We start from the raw sequence: 22,139 nt of genomic DNA, 5'->3' as shown, positions 1-22,139 counted from the left end.
ATTGAGACAGTGTGAGTGTCTGCCTGTTCTTTCATTCCTTTTATATAAGGCGCCTGCTATTCCTAAGGAGTTGATGTTGTGCATACAGAGAATCTGATGTAGAAAACCGTGTTTGATTGTCAGTGCATGTGATGTGGAGAATAAACAGCGTGGTGGTGTGAAATCTTTCATGTCCTTCTCTGCATCCGAAGTCAAATTTCATGCAAAACAAAGCTTTCCTTCCAAATATTTGAGTCCAACTGGTAGTGTATCTTAGGTGTAGCTGCTTTGCGACTCTTAGACGATCCTTCTGTGCACCCATGGAAGTTAAAGCAGATAAGCTTGGCTTGCTATTTTAATATTGGATTTTTGAGACCCAACAAATAATAGATCTAGAGGTCAGTCCATTAGACAAATATGTCAGTACTCTGTTGAGGATCAGATAGTGAAACATTTTTGCTTTCTTTTATAGTTGAGAAGTACTTTTAGAGACAGAGCTGAGCCCTTAAAAGACTCCAAACAAAATAATTTCTTGGCATAGGGATTTGTCTCTATGTATGCACTGTGTTTAGCTTGGCAGTATCATGGGTTTCAGAATAGGAGGCTATAACCCAGTACAGTGGGTAAGTCATTACAAGAAGGATAAATTCAACTATAAGTAAACTGTTTATCTACTCTGAATAGTTTTGAGATTTTTAATACAGGTTTTGTTAGGAATTATGAAATTTTGTTGCTTCCTACAATAGGATTCTATTAAGTATCAAAAAGAGTGTGAGTTGGTTTGAAAAGAAGCCATCTAAGATATTTTCTGATGCTTATGAAGAATATAATGATGGTGGAGTTTTGTCAAGTAATCTACTCAAGTTTTATTAGCAGAAATACAGAACAAAGTAAAATGGAAATAGCCTTCATTGTGAGCTGTTGCTGCAAGGTAGGGATTTGTTAGATTAAAAACAAGGAACTCTAGGGACTTATATGTTACAGCAGTAGTAAAATTAATCAGTTTGTGATTCATGACTTGGAGCAATTCTGCTTGATCTATAATCATAGAATGGCCTGGAGTGAAAAGGACCTCAAAGATCATCTTGTTTCAACCCTTCTGCCATTGGCAGGGTTGCCAACCACTAGACCGGGCTGCCAAGAGCCACATCTAGATGTTGGAGATATTTTTCTTTTTCTTTTTTTCTTTTTCTTGTCTTCATACACCATAATTAGCCTTTGTCTCTCTGTTCTGCTTTACCGAATAATGGGGAGGAAAAAAGGGCAATAGCTCTAAAACTAATGAAGCTCACCTTTATGCAAATGTAGCAACATGAGCAGTGGTTGGAAGGGTTAGGAAGTAGGCAGGAGAAAACATGGAGTCATTTGTCAACAAACTGCTAGTCCTAGGAAGCGATGTGATGTTGTAATTGGTCATGTTCCAGCAAGGATGGACGTACTTTTGCTTGTCTGGAAGCAAGAATGTCCATCAAGCACCTGTTGTCTCTGACTAAATTCACTTGTCAGCCAAAACAGGAAGGTGTTGCTGAAGATCTGAGTAGATACAGGGAGCTTAGATGCTTATATCAGAAAATAACTAGTGCTGATTTTTGAAAACAGTCCACTAAGGAGGTGGTATGTGAACTGCATTGTATGTTGAAAGCTCACTGGCTGGAGTTGAGACAGTGATAAGAAAACAGAGTTTAGAATTATGTCTTGGTCATTAGGCGCACTCTGATCCTCAGAGACCATTGTATCTAACACAGTATAGCAGAATGAAAGATAATCAACACAATAGCTGAGTAAACAATCTTTGCTTGCAGATAGTTGGCAGTGTCCCTGTATCCTTCAGCCTGTTTATTGCTGAAAAATACTTAACAGATAAAAGGTGAGATTAGATTGTCTAACCAATTTCAAATCTCACAATTTCTTTATCCCAGCTGAACACACAGCTGTTGTATAACAGAAATCCTGAGGACTTGAAAGATTAAATCTCCTTTTTTTGAGTTGCCATTTGACGTCGATACTAGGTAGAAAATCTGTTAATTCAGTAGTTCTTCAGTCTTACAATCTTATTAGAAAGCAGCTGTTTTCGGGCCTGTCATGCAGAAGATCAGTTATTTATAATAATAATAATGAATTAATTACCAAATAAGTATGGTAACTAAGTGTAAGGAAAACCTGAGGAGTCTCTGTGGTGTTTGGCTAACAAGGAGGTAAGGTTTTTTGTGTAGGTGTTTGTTTTTTTAAGTCTATGTTCTGATACCCCATAGATTTATTTTATTGTTTTATTTTTTATGGGCTGTCGTGCTCAGCAGTAAACAGTAGTCTGTTAGTTTCATTTTGGGTTCAGTAACATTTACATAATAATTTCAAGATGAGAAGAACTGTCATCTGAGATCACTGTAGCTCAAATCCTTAAAACTATGATTGAAGACAGACAATGGGAGATGATCACTTCAGAGAAGAGGTTTTACTTTTGCCTTGACTGCAGTGACCATGAAATGATAAAGTTCAAGGTCCTTAGGGCATCAAAGAAGGTTTACTGCAAACTCACTACTCTGGGCTTCAAAAGAGGAGACTTTGACCTCTTCAGGGATCTGCTTGGCAGGCTGTTGTGGGAGAAAACCCTATAGGGAAGAGGAGCCCGAGAATGCTGATCAGTATTCAAGAATCATCTCTGTGCGCAGGAGCAGTGCACTCAAGAAGAAAAGAAGGGGAAGAATGCCAGGAGGCCTCCATGGATCAACAAGGAGCATCTGGACTTATCTGAATGCAAAAAAGAAGGCTATAGGGAGCAAAAGCAAGAATGGGTTAGCTGAGAGGAATGTAAAGATGCTATTAAAACAGCCAGAGATAAGGCTAGGAAGGCTGAAGCCCAGATAGAATTAAATATAGCCAGGATCACAATGGGGAACATGAAGAATTTCTACAGCTGTGTCAGTGATAAAAGGAAGGCTAGGGAAGATGTTGGCCCTCTTTGGAGGGAACTGGAGAGCTGGTCATGAGAGATACGGAAAAGGCTGAGGTGCTTAGTGACTAATTTGCCTCAGTCTTCTCCATCAGGCATTCTAGCCATACAACCCAAGCTGCAGAAAGCAAAGGTAAGAATTTGGAGAAGAAATATCCAGCCACCATAAGTGAAGATTAGATTCAAGACCATCTAAAGAATCTGAAGATGCAGAGGTCCATGGGACCTGGTGAGATCCATCCATGGGTCCTGAGGGGACTGGTGAGTGAGGCTGTGAAGGTGCATATATTATTATGCACATCATATTTGAAAGGTTGTGGCGGTTGGGTCAAGTTCCCACTGACTGGAAAAGTGGAAACATCATCCCAATTTTCAAGAAGGGAAATAAAGAAGGTCTAGGGAACTACAGGCCAGTCAGTCTTACCTCTGTGTCTGAACAAGACTGTGGAGTAGATCTAAGGTACATGGAAAATAAAGATTATGTGATTGGGGTTAACCAACGTGGCTTCAACAAGGGTGAATCATGCTTGACAAACCTGGTGGACTTTGACAATGGAGTTGCATCATTAGTAGATAAAGGAAGAGCAGCTGACATCATATACCTAGACCTGTAGCATTTGAGACTGTCCTGCCTGACATCCTTGTCACCAAATTGGGGTGACCAAACATTTTCATGTCACCAAACATTTGATGGATGGACCACTTGCTGGATAAGGAATTGGCTGGATGGCTGCACTCAGCGAATTGTAGTCCATGGCTCAGTGTCCTGATGGGAACTGTTGGCAAGTGGTGCACCTCAGGGACTGGTACTGTGACCAGTATTATTTAACATATTTCTTGGTGACACGGATGGTGCACTAGATAAGAGCTGCATTTGAGAGCTGTGTACATTCCAGCCTGCTTAGAACCCTGTGGTGTGTTGCTAAGTGCTCTAAATTTGGGCTAGCCATTTTCTTTGGTCTGGCTGGACTGTATCAGTGCATTGGCTTCCTTGCCAGTGCAAGTTTCTAGGCTCAGCCTCTTTCTTACTCTTACATAAATTAAATCTCACACTTAAGTTATGAAGAGGACACCCATCTCTGCTTTATTAATTGTGCAGATTGCCACAAATGACATTATGGCTAGCCTGTATATGAAGTCTAACTGAAATTTTTCAAAAAGTAACAAGAAAATAGTAAAGCTAAATAGCTAAGCAGCAATCTGTTACAAGCATCTCTTTCCATTTTCATTGTTTTCTTGAGTATTCTTGTAACACAGCACACAAACAGCCACAAATTCCAGTCATGAATTAAGCAAAAACCACGCTAACTTTTCTCAACATTTCTTGAACTATTTTTTCTCTTCTACAAGGTTGCAGTTTCAGAAGGCCTGTTCTCTGCTGGTGAAAGACTCTTTCATGTCACAGCATGTAGTCACCTTTTGCTGGGAGACTTTCAAGTAGTGCTGCTGGCTGATAAAAGTGCTCTGCTGGGTGACTTGTTCAGTTGTATTACTCTGGGAGTGAGCATGAAAAAAATTTTCTTCAGTAAAGATCACTTGTTTATCAACAGAAGCTACCCAATGAATGGGTAATCATCATTATAGACAGTCTACCATTAGTCCTTTGTGAACACTGGTGATCCATTCACATGACTGTTTTCTGCATCCCTATGATGGTTTTTCTCTATTATTCAAATGGATTGTGCTCTGACACCAGTATGGTCCCTAGTATCAAACAGACCTTATTCATCTTGCATACTATTATTCCAACTAGACAGTGTAGCAGAAGGAGCAAGAGAAAATTGAGTAACACTTCTTGTAGCAAGTTTACAAGTTACTTGCTTTACTTCTAAAGAAATGCTTGTATAAGTTCTGTGAACTGCAAATGTTTCTTTTGCTTATATAAATACAATTGAAGTTACTAGCCGTCAGTCTTCTCAAGCAGGGAACATGATTGGCCAAGTGAAGCCAGAAAAGACTTTGTGGTATAGCAGTTACGAGTATAGAGATAATATCACTATGAGTTACCTTTGTCACACTGTGCTTTTTTGCTAACTCTAATTGAGTTCAAGACATCTGTGGTAAAGTTCATGAACACAGCAGCATCTTTTGGCATAGTGTAAAGGGCACTGCCTCTGGGGTATAGTGCAGTAAAGGTCAGCTTGCAGTGGCGTTGGTAATTAGTGAAGCACCTGGGCAGATTTTGAAAGGTATATAGGAATGAGCTGGTTCCCCAGCAAGTGAACGGGTTCTCGGAGGTAGCATCTGGAGTCTACTAAGCTCTGAAAGTCCTGGGAGTGGCTGCCTTAGGTTTAGACAAGCTGTTGTTGATTAGTTCAGAAAATCTTGCTTTTCTGTGAGTGAGATTCTTGCTCTTCACATACATGTTTGTTTCTTTCCAATTCAGTTTTGAGGATGAAGGGCAGGGGCATGTTTAGACTACTTTTCTACTTATTACTGAGTCCTGGGTTAAATGTTTTCAGGTAAAGCATTCTTTTAAGAAAAACCATCGTCTGTTGTTTTAACTTACAGAGATGTTTTGTCTAGTGACTGCATTCCCTACAATAGCATTGTTCTTAGGACCTCTTGGGAATTCCAGCACATGCGGACTTTTGTGGATGACCTTGTGATGCAGTGGTGTTCCGGGTCTCTGCCATGCAATTGTGACGCCAGTTTTTAAGTATTTCTTTCCTTTTCAGACAGCAAGTTGCTGAGTTTGAAGTTATCAGGAATTTCAATTTGCTACTCAGCTTCCCTGCAGTTCTGATTTCAGTGGAGATAACATAACAATGTCTCCAATAGGTTATTAACAATGCAAGGTCACTTAAATCATCTCCTGTAGGCTCCATGCCAAAGGTAAAGAAACACAGTTGTTGTCCAATTAATGTTTGCTCAGGTCTTTGCACATGGGAAACACTGTGTACAAGTGCTAAGTAGAACTGTCACCTCTTGTTATATGTTATCATTTCTTGCATGGTGTTTTCTGGTAATCTGAGAGATAACTGGGGTTTAATATTGTGATGTGATCGTGAAAAAAAAAAAAGATGTATAAAAAAATAAGGAAGTATCTTAAGCATTTTTTAAATTCTTGAGCTTCTTATCTGGAAGTGAAAATGTTCATTCCATCCAAGAAACAAAAACAATGCTTAAAATATTTAATGCAAGATTTAACTTCAAAAAGTAGGTTTTGATATGGAGATTTATGTTTGGACTCAAAACAGTTTATGATCTGTGTGTAATCACAATGGCAAAGGATTTTTAGCATGCATTTCCAGCACCACACAATAACTGTTTGAATTATATGACTGCAAGATATTTATAATCTCTAGGTTTGCAGAGGAAATAACGTTTCTGTCTGTAGCTGATGGAGCTGCAGCTGGGACAGTTACACCTCCTCTGAAGATTATCAATAAAGGTACTGCATTCACTTTGCTTTTGGATCTGGTATCATCCCCTTTTTAATGAGCAAACAGTCAATCAGTCTTCTCCTTCTTCCTCACTCCCTGACCCTCAGTCTGGCAGTGCCTTGTGAAGGAGTGGCTTCCCCTCCTGAACCCAGCTAGCTCTGTCCTGCAAACTTCTTTCTCAGGTTCCTAAATGTTTAAACATGGAAAACCCTTATCTCTTAACAGAGAGATCCTTCTGACCAATGCCATATGGCACACATTCCCATCCAAAAATTGAAAGCAAAGACTAAAGGCTATCCTTGACAAGGTTGTTCTGTAAGTTGGATGGTCTAGTCCAGTTCTGTTAAGCCATACGATTTTTGAATTTTGGCTTACTGTCTTTTCAGCTGCGTCTGTTTGCATTTAGTTCCCTTCTGTTAGCATTACAGTTAGAGTTATTGGAGGAGGGTGGGTTATATGCTCCTCTGTATAAATGCACTCTTGATAGTAGGAAGAGATTGCCTATTTGTTGACATGACAGAAAATTTCCTTTTATCCGAAGGCATACACTTCTTGAGCATGGATCACTATTCATTTCTCCTCATATCACAGAATCACGGAATTGCTGGGGTTGGAAGGGACCTCCAGAGATGATGCAGTCCAACCCCCTGCCAAAGCAGCTCCCTAGCCCAGGTTGCACAGGTAGGCGTCCAGGCGGGTCTGGAACGTCTCCAGAGAAGGAGACTCCACCACCTCTCTGTGCAGCTGTGCCAGTGCACTGTCACCCTCACTGTGAAGAAGTTTCCATGCACGTATGTGTGGAACTTCCTGTGCATCAGTTTGTGACCATTTCCCCTTGTGCTATCACCACACACAGCTGAGAAAAGTCCAGTAAGTCTAATCTTGACCTAAATATAACAACATACTGATGTTTAAAAAAATGGAGAGGGAGCAGCTGGAAATGTGCAATGTAAGATACTAATTCTGCTATATGAAGCTGAAATATAGCTAATGAGAGATGTTTCATGTGTTTTTTCAAACTGTTCCTGTTGCAGAATGTTAACTGTTTGGGGGACTTCGTCTTGATGAGGGAGGGGTAAAGAAACCCCACATGTACAGTATCTTCCATGGGGATTCTGCCAACTTAGTTGTATAAAAATGTTTGCCTTTAATACCAGGCTGTTCCTTTTTTTTTAATCCGCATATTATACAATGTGCCATACTGTCCATGTTGCTAAACTGATTAACTTGCAACACTCTGCAAAAAAATAAAAGAAAATGAAAACAACAACAAAAAATTTCCTTTGGCTTTATTGCTGACAAAAAATATCTACGTAACTGTTTAAGTCTCACGTTTTTGTTGCTTTGACACTATGAAGAGATTTTCAGAAGACACTATCGCTGTGTTAACGTTTAGCTTGTGCCCTACATGAGTTTGCTCACTTCAACATATTTATGAATGACCTGGATGGTGGAATCAAGTGCACCCTCAGTGAGCTTGCAGATGACACTGGGCTTGCAGGTAACACTAAGCTGGGTGTTGCAGTTGATACAGTAAAGAAAGGGATGTCATGCAGAGGGACCTGGACAGGCTCAAAAAGTGGGTTTTTGAGCACTGAATGAGGTTCAACAGTCAAGGGCAAGGTGTTGCGCTTGGGTTGAGGCAATCTCAGATATGTATGATATATATATGATATGTGATATATATGATCTCAGCTCTGGTATGGCCGCACCTCAAGTACTGTGTTCAGTTTTGGGCCCCTCACTACAAGAAGGACATAGTGGTTAATGGAGTTAAGTCCAGCTGGCGTCCTGTTACGAGTGGTGTCCCCCAAGGGTCAGTTTTGGGGCCCGTCTTGTTTAATAATATCTTTATTGATGACCTAGACGAGGGAATTGAGTGTACCCTCAGTAAGTTTGCAGATGACACAAAGTTGGGAGGATGTGTCAAACTGCCTGAGGGTAGGGAGGCCCTTCAGAGGGATTTGGATAGGCTGAACAGCTGGGCTGAGCTCAATGGGATGAGGTTCAATAAGACCAAGTGCCGGGTCCTGCACTTTGGCCATAATAACCCCATGCAATGCTATAGGCTTGGGGCAGAATGGCTTGAAGAATGTAGAGAGGAAAAGGACCTGGGGGTGTTGGTTGATGCTCGGCTTAACATGAGCCGGCAGTGTGCCCAGGTGGCCAAGAAGGCCAACAGCATCCTGGCCTGTATTAGAAATAGTGTAGCCAGCAGGAGCAGGGAGGTGATCATCCCCCTGTACTCAGCTCAGGTACGGCCGCACCTCGAGTACTGTGTTCAGTTTTGGGCCCCTCACTACAAGAAGGACATTGAGGCCCTGGAGCGTGTTCAGAGAAGGGCAACAAAACTGGTGAGGGGTCTGGAGCACAAGTCTTATGAGGAGCGGCTGAGGGAGCTGGGATTGTTTAGTCTGGAGAAGAGGAGGCTCAGAGGAGACCTTATTGCGCTCTACCACTTCCTGAAGGGGGGTTGTGGTGAGGAGGGGGTGGGCCTCTTCTCCCTGATAAATAACGACAGGACGAGAGGGAATGGCCACAAGTTGCGCCGGGGAAGATTTAGATTGGACCTGAGGAAGCATTTCTTTTCTGAAAGAGTGGTCAGGCACTGGAATGGCCTGCCTAGTTCATAAGTTCATAAGTTCATAAGGTTGGAAAGGACCTATAAGATCATCTAGTCCAACCATCCTCCTATCACTATCTCTACCCAACTACTAAATTAAGTCCTTTAGCACCTCATCTAAACGCTTCTTGAACAGCGCTAGGGATGGTGCCTCAACCACCTCCCTAGGCAGGCCATTCCAGTGCCTGACCACTCTTTCAGAAAAGAAATGCTTCCTGAGGTCTAATCTATATCTTCCCCGGCGCAACTTGTGGCCATTCCCTCTCGTCCTGTCATTACTTATCAGGGAGAAGAGACCTACCCCCTCCTCACCACAACCCCCCTTCAGGAAGTGGTAGAGTGCAATAAGGTCTCCTCTGAGCCTCCTCTTCTCCAGACTGAACAATCCCAGCTCCCTCAGCCGCTCCTCATAAGACTTGTGCTCCAGGCCCCTCACCAGTTTTGTTGCCCTTCTCTGAACACGCTCCAGGGCCTCAATGTCCTTCTTGTAGTGAGGGGCCCAAAACTGAACACAGTACTCGAGGTGCGGCCGTACCAGAGCTGAGTACAGGGGGATGATCACCCCCCTGCTCCTGCTGGCTACACTATTTCTAATACAGGCCAGGATGCTGTTGGCCTTCTTAGCCACCTGGGCACACTGCCGGCTCATGTTGAGCCGAGCATCAACCAACACCTCCAGGTCCTTTTCCTCTCTACATTCTTCAAGCCATTCTGCCCCAAGCCTATAGCATTGCATGGGGTTATTGTGGCCAAAGTGCAGGACCCGGCACTTGGTCTTATTGAACCTCATCCCATTTTGCTCAGCCCAGCTGTTCAGCCTATCCAAATCCCTCTGAAGGGCCTCCCTACCCTCAGGCAGTTTGACACATCCTCCCAACTTTGTGTCATCTGCAAACTTACTGAGGGTACACTCAATTCCCTCGTCTAGGTCATCAATAAAGATATTAAACAAGATGGGCCCCAAAACTGACCCTTGGGGGACACCACTCGTTACAGGACGCCAGAGGTGGTTGAGGCACCATCCCTAGCGCTGTTCAAGAAGCGTTTAGATGAGGTGCTAAAGGATTTAATTTAGTAGTTGGGTTGAGATAGTGATAGGAGGATGGTTGGACTAGATGATCTTATAGGTCCTTTCCAACCTTATGAACCTATGAACCTATGTGCACAGTATGGGAGATGAGCTCTTTGAGAGCAGCCCTGCAAAGAAGGATTTGAGAGTGTTGGTTGATGAAAGACTCAACATGAGCCAGCAACGTGTGCCTGCAGCTCAGCAAGCCAACTGTATCCTGGGTTGCATGATGATTAAGTGTGACCAGCAGGTCAAGGGAGGTGATTCTGCCCCTCTACACTGCTCTCGTGAGACCCACCTGGAGTACTGCACCCAGTTCTGGTGCCCCAACACAAGAAGGATGTGGAGCTGTTGTAGCAGGTCCAGAGGAGGGCCACAAAGATAATCAGAGGGCTGGAGCACCTCTCCTACAGGGACAGGCTGAGAGAGCTGGGGCACTTCAGCTTGGAGAAAAGTCTGAGGGGACCTTAAAGTGGCCTTCCAGAACCTGGAGGGGGCCTACAGGAAAACTTTTTAGAAGGGCATGTAGCAACAGGATGAGGAGAAATGGCATTAAACTGGAAGAGGATAGGTTTAGACTAGAAACTAGGAAGAACTGTGAGGGTGGTGAGACACTGGAACAGGATGTCCGGAGGTTGTGGATATCTCTTCCCTTGGAGCATTTATGGCCAGACTGGATGGAGCTTTGAGCAGCCTGGTCTAGAGGGAGATGTCCCTGCCTATAGTAGGGGGTTGGAACTACATGATCTTAATAGCAGTCTCTTCCAACCTAAAGCATTCTATGTAAGATACCTCTTAGGTCTTCTGTGGATGCCTCATGGTAACTGACTTGTAGGGTCAAAACCAGGCTAATATTGCAAGAGTCACCCAAAATGTTGCAAATGAAACAGTCTCTGCCTCTGTTCAGGGATCTTTATTTTCTGATCTGCTCTGTGCACCAGTGGCTGTGCAGTTTTTTATTACATGAGCTGCTGTGAAAGCTTCACTCACTTAAATTTCTCTGAGTTGCTTCCAGCTATGGGTGCAGTGTCTTTCTGTATTGCTATTTTGAGATTTTTTTTTCCTGAAGAAGATGGATAGCAGAGCTAAAATTTCCTATAGGAGTGGGTATTTTTGAGAGTCTGTTATATGCCATTTATTTATTAGCTGTCTCTTTACCTTCTGGAATGCATTTTGCAAGGCTGCTGTGGACTGCAGTGGAGAAATAAAACCAGTTCAGTCATATTAGAGATAGTTAAGCAACAGTTGATACCTGCATAGCTTTTGTTTCCTTTTTTTTTTTCCCATTTGGACAATTGTCTCTGCCATTTCCATTTTGCAAATAAATAAGGTCTCTAAATAAATCTATATAACTTGCATTATAGTTAAATGTGTATAATTCTGAAATGCTTGAATAGAAACAGTCTTACTTTTTACACAGAATCTTACACAGAAATAGCTATTTTAATTTTTTAAGTGAGCCACAGTGACAAAGGGAAGCTGTTTTTTTGTCTTTCAGGAGCAAAACAAAAAGAGCTGATATGATAGCATTAAAGATGTTATAGGATCACTAAGTAAATCTAAAAACATGCAATTGAAAAAAGTACAGTTGGATTAAGTATTTGATAGTTTGTAAGACTGGTTATTTTTTCAGCATTTCTGAGTCATGGTGTTTAGAAGAGTTACTAATCAGGCAGAGAATTAGCACCTTAAAAACAAAGGTCCAAAGTCACAGATTTTCCTGTTTTAGTCTCTAGTCTCTGTGGCTTTCCTGTGAGTAGGAAAAAGAATTACTAGAATTGTGTAAAAAATAAGGAAATGTACACTGGTGTCTGCTCTTTGATGCTGAGATGGAGCTGGTAGACCTGAGTGTTCTTCAGGGCCTTCTTGAGAAACTGCTTGGCCTAATGTCATGTCTGTGTTTAATTCATAGATATAAGGGATTCTGACTAAGGGTACCTGAGTTAGGGCTGTCATGTTATCTGCCATCTCCTTTCTGAAAGGGGTGGGGGAGTGGTGTGGGAAGGTGTGGGATTTAGGTGCTATTAATGCTCTGCAGTCATCAGACAATTCATTAAGTATCTTAAATTTTAAGTATATGGCTGCATAATAAAAAACCCACAAAATCGGGGATGAATTCCAAAACAAAAGGCACAGTATGTTGTCAAATAAACAATGTTAATTTAAAAGCATTTTATTTACAAAGATGATATTTTTTCTTTAATGTCTGTTTTAGATAGTAGGTTCTCTTTCAAGGGTAAAAATTCCCAACTGAAGAATATGCACTGAGTTTCATTTTAGATGGAGCCTGCTGCTTGAAAGGGCATTCATTGCCATGGAGTCTATGTATTGCAAGGGGAAACATCATCATCATCATCATTATTATTTTGCAGATGTAACTAATGCTCTGCAGTCTACAGATAACTATTCTAGTGGTGTAAGAATAAAGAATGTAACCTGCTTGATGCAATTACTCACCAGTCATAACAGTGCCATAAGCCTGCAATTGTTCTTGGTGTTCTGTGTGCCACGTCCTCTGACAGAACAACCATTCATATTCATGGCTCCAGGAATATATTATTTCAACTCCTGTCTACTTTCTTGCATGGACTGTACTCTCACATTAATGTTGTGTTGATGTTTTTTCAGTTTGTTTTCTTTTGTTTTTTAATTTTTTCATTCATTTGGTTTTTAAATAGCTGGTAGGTGGAACACTTTTCTTCCTTTCTACTTCTGAGAGTGTGCAGAGCCTGCAGAGCTGTTTTGTACCAATGTGCAGCTCATAGTTTTTTTTCTCACAAGCCCAGACGGCAGCACATTGAACAGTTTGTTCAGCTAGTGTAAAAAAAATCTCTATGAAGTGTTAGATGCTCTTTAAGCTGAATGGTTCTGAGGGTGCATATTAATATGATTTCAATCTTTGCCACAGTTGTTTGTGCAGAAATCCAGTGCTGATGAATAGATACTAGTGCTGGACATGAGCTAACTGATGTCGAAGAGAAAGCTGTAATCTGTTGAAGATGCTTTACTGAGTAGCAGGATGTAGCACTAAGCCAAAAGCAGCTTTTAATCACATGTGAATCAGATGTTCTTCCTGAAGGCTGTACCTTGTTGTTAGTCCAGTCTAGAAAGCATAGCTGGAACTTTTCCAGAGCTTTTTTTTTTTTTTTTTTTTTTTTTTTGCAGTGACTACATGGAATATAAAAGGCTACTTCATTTTCTTAGTAACTTCCAAGATTCTGGTTACGGACCTGGTAGAAGAAATATGCCATGTCCCAAGAGTTTGGAATTGTAGGGGTATCATAATAGGAAGTAGTGTCCTTTCATGGATACAGGTGGTGAGAATCTCCTAAGAGATATTAGTGAGCTATGTTTGGAAAGGTTTAAACATAAAGTGATTGTCTTTTGCAAATACTATGAATCTACGCTTTAGCTTAAGTCCTTTGTTTTAAAGGCAAACATGGGGGTTAAGCTCAGTAGAAGTAGTTTCAGCCAGCAAAGGTAAGTTTCTTGACCTGTTATGCTCCACAAAGTGTGACAAGGGTTTCCTGAAATACAGAACAGGAAGTTTTGGTTGGCCTGTGCTTGTAATGTGGGATGTGAATCAACTGAGACGGATCATTGGTTATCCATCTGATGTGCAATTAAGATCTTATGGGGCAAATACAACTCCAAAATGGAAAGGAGGACTAGACAAATGAAGAACTCTATTTAAAAGAGTAAGAACAAATGGACTTACATCTGTATTACTCTTCTACAGTTTCTGTATTAGAAGTCATCTTTGGTGATCACTTATGTCCTAGCTTGAGCCATTGACTACTTGGGAGCTTGTGCTATACAGGTTTCAACTTTATTTTCAGCTTTATTTGCACCTTTTTTGGGCTTTTGACTCAGTTTTCGAAGGTGATAAATATATACAAGTTTGTTCTAGGAAGCTTGTGCCCAGGGCTAGTATTAATAATGTTTTTTCTCCTTTTACTGCAGACAAATGAATGGAATAAGAATGATGATCGGCTACTTCAGGCAGTGGAGAATGGTGATCCTGAAAAAGTCGCTTCATTGCTGGGTAAAAAGGGAGCCAGTGCCACCAAACAAGATAGCGAGGGAAAAACTGCGTAAGTCTAACTTAAATTTGTGATTTAAACATGACAGTGGGGAAATGCAGCCTTGGATGTGTATGCTACTTCTAAGAATTAAGAACTAGAAACCATCCTGAAAACAAAGGTACCATTTCTTAATCAGAAACCTACTGAACTAAACTGAAGCTAATCTGCTGGACAGATTGATCCCAGTTTAGTACAGGGTATTTTGAGACTTGGGAATTTCATGACACACTCCAAAAGGCATTAATCTTCGGGTCTATTTTTTCCCATGAGCTTAATGACATAGAACTGAAGATAATTTTTCTGTCTAATGGTTTATTTTGAATTAAAGTTCTTGTGATGGGCTTTTAAAATCTTGCAGATACTAATGACTCGTGCAACTGTTCCTTGTTTTGATTGAAATTTGGCAATGAAAGTCTGGTGTGAACGAGTTCTCTTACACAGTCTCTGTATATTTGAGTCTCAGTGTAGTATTTTCTTCTGTTCTTCTTCTTGTTCTCTGATGAGCAGTCTTAACTGTGGAAGATAACAGATTCCAGTAAGGAAGTTACAACATGGGATTGCTATCTTTAAACTTTCTTAAGGGACTGGGACATGATTAAATGAAAAAGTGTAAAAGAGGTATCCCATGAGTGTCATGGTTTTATGATTTTTGTTGTTGGTATTCCATATCATAACATCACGTAGTGCATTAAGAGTTAAGGAGTTCATGCTCCAGCTCCATGGGTCATCAATAGTTATGGATATACCTGTCTCCGAAGAGAAGAACTACGTTCCCCAGAGGACTTAATGTTGCTTTGTATTTTTACATGTTTACGCTCAGAGGGAAAGATAAAAACTTTGTGTGTCATGGGACTCTCTCTTCCCTTTGGGATGGACTCAGCAGTGGGTGCTCGCTGCCGTCCGCCTTCAGCGTTAGCGTAAGGCCTTCGGTTTATCGGACACTCTCTCTTGCTCATTTTATTTGATTTATTAGCTTCAATTCCAATTATATTGTATTATATTGTGGTATTTTGCATTCTGATACTCATTTAGTAAATTAGCTTTCCACCTCAGATTGTTGCCACTATTTTGTTTTCAGGCCCATCTCCCTTTTCCCTTTTTCCCTTTTCCCCCTTCCCCATTCCCAGGACATGGGTTCGTGAGTCCTGTGACCCAGTCGTCATGGAACCAGTCCAAACCAGCCTGTAAACCATTGACAATGAGGAAACCAAAACCTTAAAAAAATTCTGGATAGGAAGGAAAATTATTCATAGTCTTAGGATAGACAGAATGAGGCAGTTTATAACAAATAATATATTCTCATTAATTACCTTTGCATTATTTATTTAGTCACATTCTGTTTTTTGCTTGATCTGTTTGAGTTTTCTACATCTGCGCTATTTCTATTCTGCATCTGGGGAAACTGAATTATGGCAACAACTCATAATGATCTGCAACTTCTTACTACAAAAATGCACATTCTTTTGATTCCTTTAAGCGGCCTTTCTCCACATACAGAATGATTTTAATTTTATAAGTTGCACATGTGTGTTTTTCTTTTAAAAAAGACATTATCTTTCATGACTTCTGAAATTGAGATATATTTAGCATCTTGTGTTTTTTCTAGTTGATGTAACCTCAGAGCTGTAGTCCTAAGCTGCACTGTGTCCACTGTAACACTGGTATTTTGCAAGTTTCAAATATAATTTGATACTGACTTTTTTTCTAGAAGCCAAGCAAGACTGAAATTATCAGTAAATGTACACATGCCTTTTGACTATTAATAATGAGATTGTAATTGTAGGGATTTGGTGCAATGGCTTTTGTATTTATAGAAACACATTTCAAAATTTACTCTTCTTTGTAGTTACTGCTAAAGAAGTCAATTATTTCTACTGATTATGCAGCTACTAATTATACAGATACATATACTGTTAATTTTATTTTTTTAATATAACTAGAATTAATTTTAGTTTACAAGTATGAATTAATGTTGTAAAGATCTACATTTTTAGTAGTTTAGTATGCTCAGGTAATTATCAGTTACTTTTTAAGTATCTCTATGTAATGGTTTAAAAAAATAAACTTGAGAGAAATGTAAAAAATATCATTGCTGTGATACAGGAATACAGCTTGTCAGCTCTCATTCTGTTTCCATTGCTTTGACAAACTCTGCATACCTGCTTGATTACTTGTTGAGTTACGGAAGAGAGAGAGACAGGTATAGAAGCCATGACACTGATCTGGAGAGACATAGCTACCAAAGGACACTGTAATCTAGAAGTGTTCTCTAATGTGGCTTATTACTAACAGGCAATTGCGCATTTTCATGCTCTCAATTTCAGAGTCTTCTCATTTTTTTTAGTGTGTCTGTACACATGCATGCTCCAAAACTGATTACTGTTGCCTAAGCAACATTACTAAATGCAGAATGAAGCATCATTTCCATCCACATAGGCTTGTGTCTCCTATGTTTGCATTGCGATCCCAGGGCTCCATACCTGCACAGTGATTCCTGGGTGCCTAGCACAGGTGTTCTGTTCTGCCTCAGAAACTCTGGTTAGAGGCCCAGCCCCAGCTACAGCCTTGCACTGAGTCTGGAAGTGTCCCACAGGGGCATGGTACTAATTTGTCAGCTACCTCTTCTGGAGCATGGGAGCCTCATGCCGAGAAAGAGCAATCTGGAGAAGTCTGTTTGGGACAATTCAATACAGTCATGCTGAAATGTCAGTAATTAGTTCAGAGAGTGGTCTGCTACGCTACGTGGGAAGGAAGCTTTGCAAATCAGCAGTCTATTGATTGATCTATTCCCTGTGAGTATACACTGATGCATTTGTTTGTTTAATTAGGCTGAAGGTGACTAACTGGAAGAGTATGATGGATCCAATTATGTAACAACTTGCATAATGCGATTAAAGCTTTGGAATGTGCTTGAAAGCACAAAAGGAAATACCATTTGTTTAGCTTTTTGTTATCTGTTCACTTGAGGTGTGCAGTGTTTTTACTTTGTGTTTTCTTTTTTGTTCTCTTTCTTAATAACTCTTCAGACAACATTCCTGTTCTTGCTCAGATCTTTATTTGAGGCATAGTTTTTGATATTTATTTTAAAGAAAATCGGGATTTTTAACTCCCCAGTAGTACTAGTCAAACTAATGAAAGAAGGCTTTTAAGTCTTGCTTGGCATCCCTGTCACCACCACCATGCAGCCTGTTACTCAGTCCTTTCTATAAACAACAAATCAGTTTTAAGGCTGTAGAGCAAATCCACCTTTGGTGTAAATTGACACAGCCCTATTGTTGCTCCCACTTACGCTGCATAGACTATTGCCAAGCACATTTGTAGTAGAACCTGTCTGGAAATCTGACTCTGCCATTGTAGTCCTATTCTGCCAGATGGTGTTTTGTGTTTTTTTTTCTTGTCCAACTTCCTTAAACAGCAAAACAGTGCTTTCCAATTTGGAAGTTGACCGATTAACTCCCACTTAAACTAACAATAAAGGCTTTTCAAAGACAGCCTTTTCAGGACAGGATAGGATTTATTCCTGTACTACTCTTTCCACAAGAACAAGTGTTCAAATGAACTATTATTTAAAGAATCTGCTGCTGTTATTGGAATGAAAAAAAAAAATGGAAATAATTCATAATATATAAATGGCAGCACTTTCGTGTCCTGAGGTTATTTTGTCTGTGTGCCAGTGCATCAGTGCCATGTTTGCATGTTTTTGCAAGGTGCTGAACTAGAAATCAAATGCTTATGGCTATTAAATGAAACAGTAGATCTCTGTGCTTTAATTTATTGCACTTGTATCAGCTGTAGCTTGATAAAATGAGTCAGTCAATTAAAAAAAAAGCTTTACAATCCTCTACAAATGCAGTTTCACTAAACTGTTGTCAATAGCAGTCAGCAGAAATGATGTATTTTCTTTTGAACAACAGTGTTCATGCCTCACAGACTGAGATGAAAATAAATTTTGGAGCATATTCCAACCCCAAATTATTTAACTTGTTCAAAGTATTGATTTTTCCTTTCTCACTTTTGTATCTTCTTGTGTTAGTAGGTATAGGAAATGGCATAATAGGATTCTCAATTGGATGAGTAAATTAGGTATTAAATGTTTTTTTGTGAGGGACATTTTCCTTTTATGTATTTATGTTTTCTGTTGTGTATTTACCTTTTAAAAGAATACAGGCTTACTATTGTTATTATGCTGTCCTGGTTGAGAGATAAAACTGTAGAAATTATTTAGAAGCTTATCTCCAAAACCAGGGAAGTACTTTATCAAATGAGTCCAGTGTCTGTGGAATAGAAGAATTGTAGCATCCTTCCTTTATTGATTCAAAACTATATTAATCCTATAGAATATCTTCAAAATAAAGGAAGTTTACACATCTTATAATGTACATACAGGAGTTCCTCAATCAGACACCGTACACTAGGGGATGTTTCTTTTACACAGGCTCTGTTACCTCCAGAAATCAACCGAACACTTAATTAGAAAAGCATCCTAGTGTATTGTCTTCTAAAAATTATACCAGGGTGGGAGCTGCAAGAAATGTCTAATATCTGAGGGTCATCACCTCCCGAGGAATGGAGTTTATTGGTGTTCCAAAACCTTGATCTCTGTCAGAAAGCAATTTTTGACAAATGTTTATCATATGGTAGTCCAGATGGTAACAGTGTCTACATTTCAGAATATAGACAAAATAAAGACAACCACAATGATCTCTACACATGTTTTATTGTTCGATAACAGGAAGACTGGAATCTGGTTCTTGTTTCAAAATTTCTAGTAAAGTTTGTTTTTGTGGAAGATCAGTTGTAAAACCTTTTATTTTTCCAAAACTTCCTTGAAGTTCTTTTCAGGTTAATATCCCAATTGCTCATTTTAGTTTCCCCTGTCCCCCACAGCATTGTTATAAACTTAATTCAATTAGGGTGTTAATATTAAATTTCCTGAAAATTACTTTCCTCTTTAGTCTAAAGTTTAGAAATGCTGATGACACATCTGGGCATGGTTGGACAAAATCATCCTCTGTCAGGATAGTAAATTGAGCTAATTAACTTCCCATTATAGTCAGTATGAGCCAATTGTTAGTGTATAGGAGAAGAATTGCTTGTATCTCCTCAGTTAAGGACCAGTAATTAATTTTGATTTTAGAGTTTGGCAATACATGAAAAAATCTTTATTTCATACAGATATTATTGTACTGACGAGCATAACTTTTGTAGGCTTTTAACTGATGTCCCTCAAGTGATCCTGCCAGGAACACTGGAAGATAGTTTCTGATGGTCTGAGTATATAACGCCTCACTGAGACTTGAAAATGCATCAGGATCCTAGTTACATTTTTGACGGGACTTTGAATCAAGAATGTTCAGGTTCTGCTGTGTGCATCTTTAAAGCACTATCTGCTAAGATGTTTTAATATTTTTGTACCTCCATATTTAACATTTAATAAACATATTTAAAAATAAAAAGAAGTGGCAGCCTTGTAAAGAGGCAGAAATGAATGCTGTTCAGTTGGATTTCAGTTGCAAAGTTCCTAACCTTTGCTTCTGAGCAATTGAAACCTTCTCTTTAACAGTTTCATGGGAAAAACAAACAAATTCCACTTATCTGAAAAGCAAATTCCCTATTTCAAAAAGAATTGCTTTGGACATTGAGAAATATCCCATGGTTCTTGTTGATCTTAAATGGACAAATCTTCCTGCAGATGTCAGTTGGAGTTCAAGAAGGAAACAATCAATCAAATTCTTCTAGGAGCTAGCTTGCATCCTGTGTTGTACTTGCTTCTTTACGTAGTCTGCTAGGATGCCTATTCTTAATGAGTGGTTGCATTTCATTATCTATATGAATAGATCTGTCATCTCAGAGAAATTAGGCTTCCTTCTGAAGGGCCTCCATGCATGTGTTTGGATGCCCTGTGAGGCACCCATCCCTCCCTGTTAGGATTGGACAAACCTGTAATGCTGCTTCATCATGCAGCTGATGGAATTCCCTGTAAAACAGGTCCTTCTGTAGAGTTACCAAATACCCAGGTTTTATCAGACCTTGCTTGTTTTCAAGAAGCCTGTGAGATGATTTCATCAGAGCATAGCCTAGATGGTTGGAAGTCTTTTTGTGCCTGGCTTGGAACAGCTGCTGCTTAGCTCATGTGGAGGCAGAACACTGCACTGCTTCTGTGTTGTGAACACTGTGGCTGCTCTTTTCACTCATCTTATCCAAGCTGCCAAGGGAGCATGGGAAGCATGCCTCCTGTGGGCTGGGCCAGAACCAGGCTCTCCAGAGCTGGAGGGGACAGGGCAAAGGCTGAAGCTGTTGTTCAGATTTATATCTATGTAATGGGTTGCAGTTGTTTAACATGTTTTTCAAAGTGTTATGCAACCAAATGAGCTGCATATGTAGATTTTAATTACACTAACTGGCTTCTACTAGCTTAAACTGCCCCAGCCTAGGATGGGAAAGAGTACAGATAACTGAAACAAAGCAATATGTAAAAGCTAGATTTTTTTCTTATTTGTCTGGGTTATATATCATTCTGTGTTTTGTTCTACCTGCTGTGCAGGTGCATGTTGTGTTAGGAAAGCACTAACTGGAAAATGCAGGAACACGTTGGTTGTTACTGGGCATGTCTGTTCTGTTCTCTTCTCCTTATGTGTGGAGTCCTCATTAAACAGTTCACTAGTATAGTTATTCTGAAATGATAAATAAAAATACATTGTCATAATCTTTTAAAAACGTATAGAACAAATGTTAACAGGTCATCTGAACTATCAGTCTCTGAATAACATTATTGGTGGATTAATGTACTTGGTTTTTAATTCGCCCATGAAGTAAGAGAAGGTAACTTTATGCAGTTTAAGAAAAAAATCACATAGTTCTCCTACTTCAAGCCTGAAATGGTCCAACCTGCCTGAAGTTTAAAAGACACAGAAACTTCAAAAATAGTACATACCCTGAGCCATAAGTCAAGGTCCCCAGTGACGAATAGGATATCTGTACTCTTTGGTTCTTGGCATACTGTGTACAATTCTTAAGCCCTGCTGGATTTTCATGCAACAAAAATATTTTCTTTAGATTAACTTCCACTCAGTTATTTTCAGCCTTTTCCAGCCTTTTCCTGGCTTATGTTATGCTAACATGCTTTGGGATTTCCTAACTCTAATTTCATGACTTTTCATGTAGTAAGGCTGTGTGTTTGCTTGGCCCATGAGCAGCAGTACCAAGCAGGCTGTGTTGGAGGGTGGACACTGAGCAAGATGCTAGACATTACTTTTTTGCAGGCTTAATTTTAGGTTTGAACTGTCTCCTGGCCTTGCAAGCCAGGGCAGCAAATGGGAAGTTGGTTTTACCTAACGCTAGGAAGAAGTCGTAGTGATCTGGGCACACTTATGGCATCCTTAAAGACTTCATCGTATGTTCATAAAGATATTTTGCTGGAAACCATATATATTGAGAAGCTAACTGTGCATCACTTTGATCATGAGATGAAGGATCTGTTTTTAAAGAAATAATTTGAAGGAAGCTTCCCTGTAAACCAGCCACTGTTACAGTGATCTGCAAGAAGGGCACTAAGGAAGACGTAGGAAACTGCAGATATATTTGTCTAACCTCAGTGCCTGGAAAAAATATACTGTATACTATTGAAAAACAATTAAATAAGCTATCATCAGGCACAGTGAAGGATAAATTCATGAGGGGAAAATCCTGTCTTAATTTGACCTAAGGTCACCATTTGTTGGATTAAGGAAAGATGGTGGAAATAACCTTTCTGGATTTTAGTAAGCCCTTCAGTACGTTCCTCATAGCATCCATCTGGACACATTGTCCAGCTAGGAGATGTCAGGTTCACACCACACTGGGTGATGACAGGGAATGGGGCTACATCTGGCTGGTAGCTGTTCTCTAGTGATACTCTCTGGGGCTCAATTCTCAGGCCAGTCCTGTTCAACGTTTTATAGATGGTCTGGGTACAGGAGTGTAATACATCCTCAGCATGTTTACCAGTGACATGAAACTGAGAGGTGCTGTTGACTGCCCGAAGGGATGAGAGGCAGGGACATCATTC

At 40.0% G+C, this 22,139-nt stretch overlaps 2 protein-coding genes across 2 annotated transcripts in view; one reads left to right on the top strand and one right to left on the bottom strand.

Moving 5' to 3' along the window:
* Window positions 1-21,487, bottom strand: part of NPR3 (natriuretic peptide receptor 3) — a 466,739-nt gene extending 445,252 nt beyond the window's left edge. Inside the window, exon 1 of the mRNA XM_065739998.1 lies at window positions 21,484-21,487. The gene's annotated coding sequence lies outside the window, so the exon portion shown is untranslated. The remainder of the gene's footprint in view (window positions 1-21,483) is intronic.
* RAI14 (retinoic acid induced 14) overlaps window positions 1-22,139 on the top strand; it is a 71,980-nt gene that overhangs the window by 20,465 nt on the left and 29,376 nt on the right. Inside the window, 1 exon segment of the mRNA XM_065739999.1 lies at window positions 13,971-14,101. Coding sequence (XP_065596071.1) covers window positions 13,971-14,101 — 131 coding nt within the window.

Source organism: Cyrtonyx montezumae, unplaced genomic scaffold, assembly GCF_038088225.1.
Source record: "Cyrtonyx montezumae isolate F1298 unplaced genomic scaffold, pur_monq_1.0 scaffold_25, whole genome shotgun sequence".
NCBI classification, from domain to species: domain Eukaryota; kingdom Metazoa; phylum Chordata; class Aves; order Galliformes; family Odontophoridae; genus Cyrtonyx; species Cyrtonyx montezumae.
This window is presented reverse-complemented; position numbering and strand designations above follow the sequence as displayed.